The sequence below is a fragment of the Carassius gibelio genome, chromosome B8 (assembly GCF_023724105.1).
Source record: "Carassius gibelio isolate Cgi1373 ecotype wild population from Czech Republic chromosome B8, carGib1.2-hapl.c, whole genome shotgun sequence".
NCBI classification, from domain to species: Eukaryota; Metazoa; Chordata; class Actinopteri; order Cypriniformes; family Cyprinidae; genus Carassius; species Carassius gibelio.
The window spans coordinates 2,855,195-2,869,067 of NC_068403.1; the positions used below are offsets into that span (position 1 = coordinate 2,855,195).

Consider the following 13,873-nt stretch of genomic DNA (forward strand, 5'->3'; position numbering starts at 1 on the left):
TGCAGAGTTGAGCTCCATCCCTAATTAAACACACATGAACAAGGCAATCAATGTTTTCAGGATTACTAGATATATACAGGCAGGTGAGTTTTTATCTGGGCTGGAGCTAAACTCTGCAGGACAGTGGCCCTCCAGGACCGGAGTTGCCAATGTAAAATGCAAGTAGACTGCTGTAATATATAATGTAAATATGCTGTATTGCACGACTACAGTATAGTGAACACTGTGTGATTGCACACCTGTTCAAAGACTATGCATTAATTGTGACAGGAGAGAAACGGTAGAGCATATATTAATAGAATGTGAAGCATACAGAACAGAACGAATCATACTGTTAGAACAAGTTAAAGAATTAGGTTACACACATTTATCAGTAGAGGGTTTATTTTCCTTTTCTGCATCAAAATCATCAGCATGGCCAGCATGAGATACCTTAAAGAAACAGACTTATTTAATAACCAAGAATATATATATATATATATATATATATATATATATATATATATATATATATATATATATAATTATTATTATTATATATTTTTTTTCAATACATATTAGTAGAAATCCGCATTGAAGCTCCACACCCCAAACAGTTGGTGGCGGTAATGCACCAAATTGGTATGCCAACCGCCAATAAAAGAAGAAGAAGCACACCTGTTCAAATGTTTTAATGACTGAGGACACACACGGTTGTTCTCCCAACATTCAGCTCACCTTTTGACCCGCTTCGGCCATAAGGTCATGATATTGAGAACATGATAGTGGCCCTTATTTCTTCAGAATCTTGTCCTCTTCTACCTCTTCCTCTGTTTTACCTCTGTATTCTTCCACCACACATCCTTACTTCTTCCATGCTGTTCACCCTGTTTGTACCTTGTTGTTCTTAAATTACCAGAGTGTGTAACACTGTGTTGTTTTGTGCTCTGTCTGTATGCTTCTCAGATGAAGCTTAATGAGATGCACTCTGAGCTATTTTAGGGAACTGGTGGATTATTGGATGATCGAATGCTTTACATTCCCCTTCATTAGTGAAAATCAGAATTCACCTCTGCAATTCAACAATTCAGGACAAAAATGTCTAATAGAAGTGTATAGAAAATTTGCTTGACAGTTTATGACAACTACTATTCTGCATTTAATGACTTAATGAATTAATACCTAGATGTTTTGGGGAGTAAGACTTGGGAGTATTCAGCAGAGAACCATACATTTTGATCAACATGGCATAAGCAATTGATAATGTAAGAAACAGATAAAACGTGTACATAATCAGTTGCATTTGTAATTTGTTCAAATGATGAGCAATTGCTTTTATGAGGTGCACAAGTAAGTAGATAACGTGGAGGTTGAATAAGAATTTTAGTTGTGATCTGAGAATGCCCCAAAGCGACTAAGAAAAACTTCAAATATAATTAATAGAATATAAAATAAAAAGATGTTTGCTGTACCTTCTTTCCTCTATATAAAAATATAATATAATATAAAGTAATATAATGCAATGTAATGTCATATAATATAATTATATAATAAATGAAGGAATATAATGTAATGTAATATAATTAATATAATATATAATGTAATATAAAATAATATAATATTATATAACATAAAGAGAATGTTTGCTTGTTTGCTGTAAGTGAATGTGTTGCTCTGGTTACAGACGCGCGTGCTCTGGGTGGGGGAGGGGCCTGGCTGCGCTGTCAGGGAAATGGCAGGACGCAAAGTTGGAGAAAACACTTAAAACAAATAACATCACTTATAAAAGCAAGCGAATCTGCCTGTTTTCACATATTTTAATTGCTTGTATATTTTTATTGAATAAACTCAGATGTATATCACCACACCCACAATAACAGATTTAAACAGTTGCCCCTCCGCTTTTGGAAGGAAATATGTTACTTTTCAAATTCACATGATGTAATGTGTCTGTCCCTTCCCGCGTCAAACTCGTTCCTACAGCATTAATATCCGATGTAAGTGCTGTAGTCATGGTGACGCGGGGCAGCGCGATCTTTACACACGCACACGGAGCAGACTCTGATGCGAGAGAAAAACGCGAGGATTAAAAGTTGTAAAACATGCTAATATGAATCGCGAGAGCTCCTGCTGCTCAATGCATATTGGTCTAATCTTATTTAATACTAATTATTGGGAATTTATCTGTAATTTAATGTGGATTATCTGTCAATTCATTCACAATCAACATGTTTTTTGCCTCCGCCATCTTTATTGATGACGTATTGGCCTCTGATTGGTCAGATCACCAAGTCCCGCTCCCATAGCGGCTTCCTGCGCTCTGATTGGCCAGAATCCCCAAAGTGTGTATCTTTTCCGGAAGTGCAGTACTCCTAGAGGGCGCTGTGTTATACACACTTTAGTGGGGGGGCATACACACTTCAGGTACACAAATCACTTAAAAGTGATTTTTTGGGACAAGTGAGATTTTAAGCCTGGAAACCATTTTAGAGCATGCTGAATGCCACTGTATAGTCAAACAAATGAGGACATACAAAATGTCCTCAATTTTTTGGGTGGTCCTCAGTTTACTGGTGTGTATTCTGGTGAATGTACCCAAAAGTGATATAAGTAAGTGCACACACACACAGATCTGTCAATGCAGATTCTGCCCTCTAGCGGCCAGATATTGATATTGATTTGTTTTCTTGTTTCTTCTAATATTTAGTTTTCCTATATTTTTTTATTTATTTTATACAGCACTTTCTTATTTTTTTTAGTGCTTTATAAATCAAATTCTGAATACATTTTAAATAAACGTGAATAATAATCTTGATAACTGATCTGTGCACCTGCATTCTGGTCTTGATGACGTCCAGCGGCGTGTTTCCAAACACACTCGCCGCTCCTGCGATCGCACCGAACGCTCCGGTGATGACGGGGTTGATGGATTTGTTGGGATTGTCACCTAAAACACATCCAGAAAACACCCAATGTGATCAGATGAGACTCTTTCTGAGTGTTTTATATTCAGTGTGATGCTGCAGACTCTCACCCTTGTACCAGTTCCTCAGAGAGGTCATGACGAAGAACCGGATCGCCTGATTGGATCCCTGTTTGAGGACGGTCGCTGTGAGGCCTTGATACGTCCCTCTGATTCCTGAGAGACACATTCAGAGCATCACTTACTACAAACACACATTATATACATCCCATCATATGCACTTTAAACTCTTTTCAGTGAATTGCAATTTACACCAAGAGTGACGAATATGAGATGAACAAACATTTTATATTGTTTCCAATACTTACAATTATTCACATACAACAACAAAAAATGTTTGTTTTTTTGTTTGTTTTTTTGAGAAAAGTATACTGGAATGATAGACTATGCCAAAATAATGCAAAACTTAAATACAACATACTATCATTTCTAAAGCAATTGCTTGGTAGAAGACTAATCTTTTTTTTTTCATTTGACTTATTTGTATCTCCTAATATAAAATTAAAGGGCCCTATTTTAACGATCTGAAACGCAAGTGTCAAAGAGCAAAGCGCAAGTAACTTTGTGGGCGGGTCTCGGCGCTGTTGCTATTTTCCCGGCGGGATAAATGGCTCTTGCGCCCGGCGCAAATCTAAAATGGGTTGGTCTGAAGTAGCTTCATTATTCATAGGTGTGGTTTGTGCGTAACGTGAAAAAACCAATCAGAGCGTCATCCAACATTCCCTTTAAAAGCAGGTGCGCAAGTTCCATTATGGATTGCTTTTATTGTGGCGTATTTACCAGGCGCACGCCAGGAGCGGTTCACAGCCGAGGAGACTGATGTTCTTGTAAGAGCAGTGAAAGACAGAGAAGTTGTGTTGTATGGGGATGGGAGAAACCCACCCAAAATACACCACAATGATTTCCGTCATCTCATGTGTTAATATTTTTTTTAGTGTAACAATTTATGATATGCAAAAATAACTGTTGCATCTGTGTAGATTACATGAGCAAAGTGTATGCGCGTTGTGCACGCTATACATTATGGTCAAGCATGCGCCCTTAAAATAGCATAATGAACAACGCGCAACGCGCCACTGACTTTAGACTAGGTTTTTTCTGGTCAGTGGCGCAATTGTTTAATGGAACAGCAAAATAGCACCAGGGATTGTGTGCGCTGAACCGCCCAGGGAGCTCAAGTTCATTCACTAGTTTAGCGACGTGCTTCTGTGGAGGGAAAAGCGCGCTTTGCGCGGGTGCAAAATATGAATGACACACATGCGTCGGTGTACAAAGTCAATTGCGCTGGGTGCAAGATAGGGCCCAAAGCCTGAAATGGTCCTGGCAAAATACAAGTAAAAATAAATTAATAAATGATGGTGAATTAAATTTAATGCATAATGTTCAGACTGTCATTATCATGATGTGTATAAAGCATTGAAAGAAAGACTGAAGTACAGAGCAGGAAATAATAAAAAAAAAAGGATGCAAATAATAAAACGATGAAATGATTCGCGGTCCCGCTTTGAAGTCCCGATCTGACTCGACACAAATGATTCGCGGACCCGCTCCGAAGTCGCGATCTGACTCAAATAACTCAAATGATTCGCGGGCCCGCTCTGACTCGACACAAATGATTCGCGGACCCGCTCTGAAGTCGCTATCTGACTCAAATGACACAATTGATTCGCGGGCCCGCTCTGAAGTCGCTATCTGACTCAAATGACACAAATGATTCGCGGACCCGCTCTGAAGTCGCTATCTGACTCAAATGACACAAATGATTCGCGGGCCCGCTCTGACTCGACACAAATGATTCGCGGACCCGCTCTGAAGTCGCTATCTGACTCAAATGACACAATTGATTCGCGGGCCCGCTCTGAAGTCGCTATCTGACTCAAATGACACAAATGATTCGCGGACCCGCTCTGAAGTCGCTATCTGACTCAAATGACACAATTGATTCGCGGGCCGGCTCTAAAGTCGCTATCTGACTCAAATGACACAATTGATTCGCGGGCCCGCTCCGAAGTCGCGATCTGACTCAAATAACTCAATTGATTCGCGGGCCCGCTCTGAAGTGCCGATCTGACTCGACTCAAATGATTCGCGGACCCGCTCTGAAGTCGCGATCTGACTCAAATGATTCGCGGGCCCGCTCCGAAGTCGCGATCTGACTCAAATAACTCAATTGATTCGCGGGCCCGCTCTGAAGTGCCGATCTGACTCGACTCAAATGATTCGCGGACCCGCTCTGAAGTCGCGATCTGACTCAAATGATTCGCGGGCCCGCTCTGAAGTCGCTATCTGACTCAAATGACACAATTGATTCGCGGGCCCGCTCTGAAGTGCCGATCTGACTCGACTCAATTGATTCGCGGACCCGCTCTAAAGTCCCGATCTGACTCAAATGATTCGCGGGCCCACTCTGAAGTCGCTATCTGACTCAAATGACACAATTGATTCGCGGGCCCGCTCTGAAGTCGCTATCTGACTCAAATGACACAATTGATTCGCGGACCCGCTCTGAAGTGCCGATCTGACTCGACTCAAATGATTCGCGGACACGCTCCGAAGTCGCTATCTGACTCAAATGACTCAAATGATTCGCGGACCCGCTCTGAAGTCCCGATCTGACTCAAATGATTCACGGGCTGCTTGACTGTTGGGCTCAGGGTTGCCAGGTCCCAGAAATATTTCCAGCCCAATGACAACTCAAAACCCGCCCAAATGGAATGAAAACTAGCCCAATTTTTCAGATTAGACAACCTTTTGTCTTACCCAAATTCTTAATATCACACACTGTTGTTTTTTTATACACAATCTCATACAATAAAGGTCAAATAAGAACATATCCTCTCTGATATTTTCTGACCGTAGTCAGAAGTACTAACTTGTACTTACTTTTTCTCTTCTCAGCACTTCTCTCATGCTTTTCTCTCCAGATTTGCGGCTGTTCTGTTTACACACAAGCATCAATATTAAAATTAACACACTGTTAAACGAAATTAACATACACTGGCTTTTATCAATAAAATATCCACCTTGGAAAATGATGATCGAAAAAACTGTCAGTTATTTCTTAAGTGAAAGTAAACAGTTGAGGGAAAAAATGGGATGTGAATGATATTGGATACGTTCATGGTCTCTTAAAGTGGCCGCGCCATAATTTAGCTACTGGCCTCTGTAATGTTAATCCAAGAAAATGAAAATGAAAATCACTCACTGCTCTTGACTGGATTTCTTTGTAGTTTTAACAGTCAAACCAAGAATTATTCAGAAACCAGATATAATTTTTGATATATATATATATATAGCAAAACTGTAATAATGTGAGAAATGTTGAAGGTGTCTGAATAAATGTAGGTTTGATTGTATATTTAATTTTTACATTGAAGACTATCCAGTGCTATTATTTGGTTTCTGTACCTTGACACCTACAAACTTGAAAAAAAAGTTGTTTGCACCTTGTGCAATGTGGAATTAGTTTACAGCTTTTTCAAGCACTTTGTGAAACATTTTGGAAACAGGAGATGAGCCCCTTTTCTAATGCACCACCTAGCTTGATAAACCCCTTCTCAAAGACTTACTGTTTGTCAATTTTATTTGGGTAACACATATTCTGAATGCCTTCGGCAGAATTCGAATGAGCCATTTTAATTTAGATTAATCTAGATTAATTTCAAGATCACAGTGAGATTAATCTAGATTAAAAAAATTAATCAATGCCCACCTCTAATATTTTGACATATTTTGTATGTATTTGTCGGCACAAGAGCAAAAATAATCAAATTCGATGTTCTAGTGTTTTGTGACGCCTTTCTCTGTGTGAGCTCTGAACACCACAACACCGTGGTGTTGAATTGGGCTCTTTCACATCTTTTTGTTTGTTCAAACTGCGATTTGCATTTGTTCGTTCGGGTGCAGGAAGAACTTCGAGGTGAACTTCGCAGAAGAGAGCTCGGTTCAGTGTCGCTGTCCGTGATACGCGGCTCTCTCTCTCTCTTGTGCGCACCGAACGGCACGCGCTACTCTGTTCAGCTTTTCCGCGTCTTGTGTTTGGATGCTTTAATGTTTAAATCGACAAGCGGTACGGCTTAACAACACGTGAGAAAGATAAGCTTTCGTCACGATGCACATCAGTGGCCCGTCAACTGTCCTGTCATCTTTTTAGGCTGTCCTCAGCGAGTCAGTTATATAAAATATCAAGGTGAAAGTCATCATAGCTTGCTTAGTATAGACCCAGCTCCCAACCCAGCTTTGAGAATAGATTAACGGCGATATTTGTTTTAACGCAGCACGTTAACGGCGATAACGGCCCACCACTAATATTATTACAGATATGCTTACTGGGTGAACTTGAACACTTGTCCCTTTGTTTTTGTTGTTGTTTGTCTTCTCTTTTTTCAGAACTTTTCACAACATTTTCTTCTTAGATGGTCTAACTGCGCAGCCTCATTTTGATTACAGATTTGAACAGAACCATATACAATCTCGGGGCTGTTTTATTTTAGACATTGGTGCTCTCTTCCCCACCCTTCTCAGGTGGTGCTGAATAGATTTCAGCAGTAAAGAGAGAAAGCATCTGTGGTGATGAATCCTCATTATATTTAGCAAAGAATTCTGCTCTAGCCTGTTTCGTAGCTTGTTCTTTATCAGTGACATTTGGGAAAATGAACGCTCAACTGCTGTATTGCTGAATGGTAGAGCAAGAAGAAATTCCCAAGATCTTCAAAGTTTTTATCACCTGCAGTATCTGTGTATGCAGAAACTTCTACCCAGAAGTCCTCTGTTTTGCCATCCTCTGCATTGTTCCAGAGTCTGAATTACTTCTCCACTGTTGCTCTGCTTTTCCTACATCTCCCTTGAAGAGGTGGAAAAAGGGAAGATCATCAATCCTTGGCTTACTTGACGACAGAGTATGACTCGGTGACAGGAATTTGAGAGCCTCTAACTGTTTAATGTTATCTGGAACTCTCTTCCTAATTTCCTTAGATAACTCTAGCATGTAGTCCCTGCACCTGCGTTTCATGTCCTGTTCAGCTAGGTCACTTATTCCATTGGCTTCAAACAAAGCAAGACGGAACTGCACCCCAAAGTCTACGGCAATAAGTGACAAAAGATTCCCATCAGAAAGGTTAAACTCCATGATGTCTTGCCAGCTCTGGAATGTCTTCGGCAAACCTATGCGCTCAAGCAGGGACCGGTAAAATGTTAGAAGTTCCGTAAGAAGTTTTGCAGGATCAGGTTTGTCAAGTTGAAAGATTTTATTAAGTCTGTTTAACTCTGACACATTTGGTTGGAGGAATTTCAGGTATATCAGGTTAATATTGTCACTATACATTTGGTACAGCAGTTCCGCAGCATAGCTCCTCTCACTGTCTTTCCTCAACTGAAAATGCAACTTAAGCTCCACATACTGTGCAAGGATCCTGTTGATGCACTCACTAATAGCGAGCCACCTAGTGTCAGACAGTTGCAGAATCATCAGTGGGCTTTCACCTACATTTATGGTTTTGTACAGTTCAGAATATATTTGGAGACGCTGGGTGGCATTTGAAAACCAACTGTAGGTCTGAGAAACCATGTACTCAACATTTCTTGGGAGGACACTGACGGCTTTTGATGCACAGAGCTGAAGAGAATGGCACACACACTTTATTTAGATAATATGAGGATAGCGGTCACAGAATTTCTGTAGCACTGAATTATGTTGCCCACACATTGTGTTACAGCCATCAGTTGCAAGACCGATGCAATTCAGTATGGACAATTTTTAATAATGCATTTGCTATGGTAAGTGAATCACCAGCTACTATATTGATCATTCCTGCAAAAGTGCTAATGATTCGTGAGAGCTTTTTGCTGTAATATCTGATGACTATACATCTTTGTTTTTTGGTCGTGACATAAGTGCTCTCATCAACAAATAGAGAGTATGGACCACTTCCTACATCCTCCAAAAGGTCTTCATGTACTACTGGTCCTATCACTAAATTAATTAGTGCTGTGCATTTCCTTCAATGTAAACGAATGCTTTTTTTCGAAATTTCTTCCACAACACTTCCTAAGTGGTCAACAGTTGAAGTGCTTGAGTGACAAGCAACATGGGCAGCCAGCTTCAACTCCGCCTCTTGCACAGGTAAATTATTTCTTAGAAAGGAACTGCCTGTGTCAAATAATGTTCTGGCATTTGAGAAAGGAGCCGTATTATTTTAGTTATGTTTTTCAGTCGCAGCATGAGCTACCAGATCACCGTGGTGAGCTCTTACTTCACATTTGCAATATTTGCAGAACGCTTTTCTATAATCATTTGGAACACTTCGAATCCACTCCTTCAATTCTTTCTCTGTCTCCCATTCTTTGCGATACTTCTTTCCATACTTTCCCCATGTGATATCGTCCATATAAATCACCACCACATGTATTGAGTTGAAGTTAATACTTTACTTTCTGTTTGCAGCAGTTACAGCAACAGACATCAAACACTGCTTCCACCTGGCACCTCTTCTTCCATCCCATTCGTGCCAAGATAGAACCCAACAACTTAGATATACAGATGACACCTAGTGGTTACTCCAGGATACTACATCCCCTCCTCCTTAAGCTATCAATTGTCAATTGTTATTTTTTTTTTTCAATACTATTACCACCAATATCACCAACTAAATACTAATAACATTATTTACAAATATAACACTGTATAACAATCACATTCTTTTTTTTTTTACAAACAGGTTAACAACTACCAGTTAGATTGAATTGATTGTCTTTTACTGACTTGACTTATGTAACATAGTCTTTCAAGTAAGCTGGAGATCGTCTCTCTCTTGCAGTCCTTCTCAGATTCGTAGGTTGGTTAATTTCTTTTTCTACAACAGCCAATTCTAGCGATTGTTCTTTCTCAAGGGCAGACATCTTCTGATCTGCAGGTGTTTTGACAACATCCGCACAAGGCAATGCAGAAATGTCACCATCCTGTTCACTCTCTGCGGGTAGTATAATCTCCAGCATCTCATCTGTACTACGATTTCTTATTTGATCCACATGTCTTTTCACTGTTTGTCCATGCCCCAGAGCAGTCTTATATGAAAGAGGTCCTGTACAACCTTCCACCACTGCAGGAATCCATTTAGGTCCACCAGCATAGTTCCTCACGTACACTGAATCTCCAACTTCAAAACTTCGAAGTTTGCAACTGTTGTCATGGCCTTCTTTTTGTTTCTGCTGTTTTTTCAAAACTTTGAACTTCACATCAGGAATAAGTAAGTCAAATGCGGATCTCAACTTCCGTGACATTAGCATTTGAGCAGGTGATAACCCAGTTGTTGCATGGGGAGTGATTCTATAATTAAATAAGAATCTTGCTACTCTTGTCTCCACAGTGTCACCTTTCATCTTTTTCATCCCCTCCTTGAAAGTTTGAACAGCACGTTCCGCTAGGCCGTTTGAAGAAGGATGATACGGAGCTGAAGTTACATGTTGAATACCATTTCTCTCCATGAAAGTTTCAAACTCATTACTGGTAAAACATGTTCCATTGTCTGATACTAACATTTTAGGTAATCCATGTGTACTGAAACACATTCTCAATTTCTCAATTGTAATTTGGGAAGTGGCCTGCATCACAGGATCAGCTTCCATCCACTTAGAATGAGAATTTACCAGAATTAGGAACATTCTTCCTAAAAAGGGCCCTGCGTAGTCTACATGAAGTCTTTCCCAGGGTGAGCCTGGCCACTCCCACGGGTGCAAAGGAGCTTGAGCAGGTGCCTTTCTGAAACTTTGACACACCTCACATTTCTGAACCACTCTCTCTACATCCTGGTCCATTCCAGGCCACCACATGTATGATCGGGCCAATCCTTTCATTCTGGACATGCCGGAATGAGTCTGATGTAACTGTTTCAATACAGCCCCTCTACCTTGCGATGGTATGACGATTCTCGCTCCCCAAGTCACACATCCATCTTTTACACTGAGAGCATCTCTCCTGTGATGGTACGGTAACACATGTGGCTCTACTTTCTCAGGCCAACCCTTTAAGAGGTACTCATGTACCATTGAGAGTGTTATGTCGTGTGATGTCCACTTCCGAACCTGTGCTGCACTCACAGGCGAACCGTCCATTAAATCCATCATCAGCACTTGATCATTAGTGTCATCAGGTTCTGCCTCACCTGGCACTGGAAGTCTACTCAGCGCATCAGCATTTTGGTGGTACTTTCCTGGCTTGTAAACAATGTTATACTGATATGCTTGTAACATCACAGCCCACCTTTGCACTCTGGGTGAACCCATTTGAGGAACTGCTTTTGTTTCATTAAACAAATGGATCAAAGGCTTATGATCAGTGCAAATTGTAAATGCACGACCATACAAATACTTGTGGAATCTAGGGATGCCAAAAATCACAGCCAAGCCTTCTTTGTCCAGTTGTGAATAACGTTTCTCCGCTGGCGTTAATGTCCGAGACATGAACCCAAGAGGTTTCTCCACCCTTTCTCCTTTTATACGCTGCGAGAGCACTGCACCAACCCCGTAGGGTGAAGCATCACAAGCCAAAGTTAGTTCTGAATCTGATGAATAATGAGCTAGCACCTCTGCTGATTTTAGTAGAGCTTTAGATTTTATAAAGGCTTCTTGCTGTTGCTTTTTCCACATCCACTGAACATCTTTTCTCAGCAGCAGATGTAGGGGGGCCAGCAGCGTTGCCAGATTTGGCAGGAACTTGTTATAATAGTTAAGCAGTCCCAGTTATGCTTTAAGCTCTGTGACATTCCTTGGTTCTGGTGCTTCTTCAATGGCTTTCACTTTACTTCCCAAAGGATGTAGACCCTGTGCATCTACTCTGTGGCCTAAATATTCCACCTCATCTGCCAGGAACACACATTTTACTCTTTTCAGTCGCAAACCAGCTTCTTCCAGTCTCGACAGCACTTCATCCAGTGTCTTCAAGTGACTTTCTTGGTTTACGCCCGTCACCAATATATCATCCAGATAAACAACTAATCCAGGAATACCTTGCAACAATCCCTCCATTGTTCTCTGAAAGATAGCAGGAGCTGAAGCCACTCCAAAGGGTAAACGATTATATGTGAATAACCCTTTCTGTGTATTCACTGTCAAGTATTTCTTGGAGCTTTCATCCATGATAATTTGTTGGTATGCATGACTCATGTCCAATTTTGTGAACTGCTTTCCTCCATCCAATAGAGCAAAAAGATCTTCCACCCTAGGTATTGGATACTGTTCCAATGTTGAAACTCTATTGACTGTGAGTTTGTAGTCACCGCATAATCTTATACTGCCATCTGATTTCAAGATAGGAACAACAGGAGCTGCCCACTCTGAATACTTAACAGGTGATATGATCTTGTCCCGTAGCAGTCGATTAATCTCTTCCTCCACCTTTGTTTGCAGGGCATAAGGCACAGATCTAGGTCTAAAGAACCGTGGTGTGGCATCAGTCGGCACGTGAAGAGTAGCAGCAGTACCCCTTAATGTCCCAAGCTCCTCTTTGAATACTTCCTCATGCTTGGATAGCACCTGTTGTAATGTCATCACCTCTGACTGTATCAGCTTTATCTCACTCCATGGTAGTTGAATTTCTTCAAGCCAGGCTATGCCTAGTAAGCATGGTCCTGTTCCTTTCACTATGAAAAGTGGCATTTTCTTTTCCTGCTGCTGGTATTTTACTTGTACATCAGCCACACCCACTATCTCTACTTGCTCTCCTGTATAAGTTCTCAACTTGATTTTTGTACGTCTCAGTTTGGGAGCTTCTGAATGTTTCCAGATATCCTTGTACATTCCCTCATTCATAAGACTGACACTACACCCTGTATCAATCTCAACGTTTACCAGTCTGCCATTAACATGCAACTCCGCATTGATGGGTTTCACTTTCTTCAATGCATCAGTTTTTACACATGCCAAAGTGAATGTTTCTTCAGATTCATCACTCTCATTATGTTCACTTACATTGAATGCCCGATACGGACGCACACCTTTTCCCCCTTTTTCCGTTGTCACGTGTCCACTCTGTTTGCTTTTGTTGCGACAGGCTCTGGCGATATGTCCAATTTTCCTGCACACATAACATTTATCCTTCTTAAATCTACATTCGTTAGCTTTGTGGTTTTTTCCGCAGCATCTGTGACACTCTCTACTTTCTTTTTGTTCACCAGATTCCCCTCTTTTCCAGTGATCCGGTTTCCTTTCTTTAAACATGATGCTGTTACATGCCTGTACCCTGGATTTATTTTGTAAATCGAGCACATTTTTGCTTGCGGCTTCAGTAGCTACTGCAATTTTAAAAGTAGTCTCAAATGTCAGATTTGCTTCTGAAAGCAATCGTCTCTGAATCCGATCATCATCTATGCCACAAACAAGACAATCCCTCAGCATTTGATCTAAAGTTGCTCCGTAATTACAATCTTGTGCTAAACAACGCAACTCAGCTACATACTCTGTCACAGTCTCTGTCGGCTTCTTTGTTCTTGAATCAAATTAAAATCTCTGTACAATCTCACTTGGCTTAGGATTGAAATTATTTTTTAACATCGTTATCAGTTGCTGATAAGTCTTTTCACTTGGTTTCGTAGGGCTCAGAAGATTTCGCATCACACTGTACATTTGTGGTCCCACAACACTTATGAGAATAGCTCTTTGCTTACCCTCATCTTCGATTCCATTAGCCACGAAAAATTGCTCCACTATTTCCGAATACTCTTACCATGTTTGAACTTTTGCATCAAATGCTGCTAGTGAGCCAATAGTTCCTGTAGCCATGGTTAATCAAGCTTCTTCTCCCCCTCATCACAGTTATCCGCACTCTGCTCCTTTTCACAATTTCAATCTGTTGTCAACACAAGCTTTCCGCTTCATCCTCGTCGCCAAAATGTGATGTGATGTCCATATAAATCACCA

At 40.7% G+C, this 13,873-nt stretch overlaps 1 protein-coding gene across 2 annotated transcripts in view; it reads right to left on the reverse strand.

Moving 5' to 3' along the window:
- Positions 1-2,791: 2,791 nt before the first annotated feature.
- Positions 2,792-13,873, reverse strand: part of LOC127963489 (tricarboxylate transport protein B, mitochondrial-like) — a 64,003-nt gene continuing 52,921 nt past the window's right edge. Inside the window, exons 9-10 of one of the 2 annotated variants that reach the window (XM_052563428.1) lie at positions 3,014-3,118; positions 2,792-2,926 (exon numbers count right to left, since the gene is read on the reverse strand). In XM_052563428.1, coding sequence (XP_052419388.1) covers positions 2,923-2,926; positions 3,014-3,118 — 109 coding nt within the window. In that variant the 3' untranslated portion in view covers positions 2,792-2,922. The remainder of the gene's footprint in view (positions 2,927-3,013; positions 3,119-13,873) is intronic. The other variant, XM_052563429.1, reaches the window with a different exon arrangement.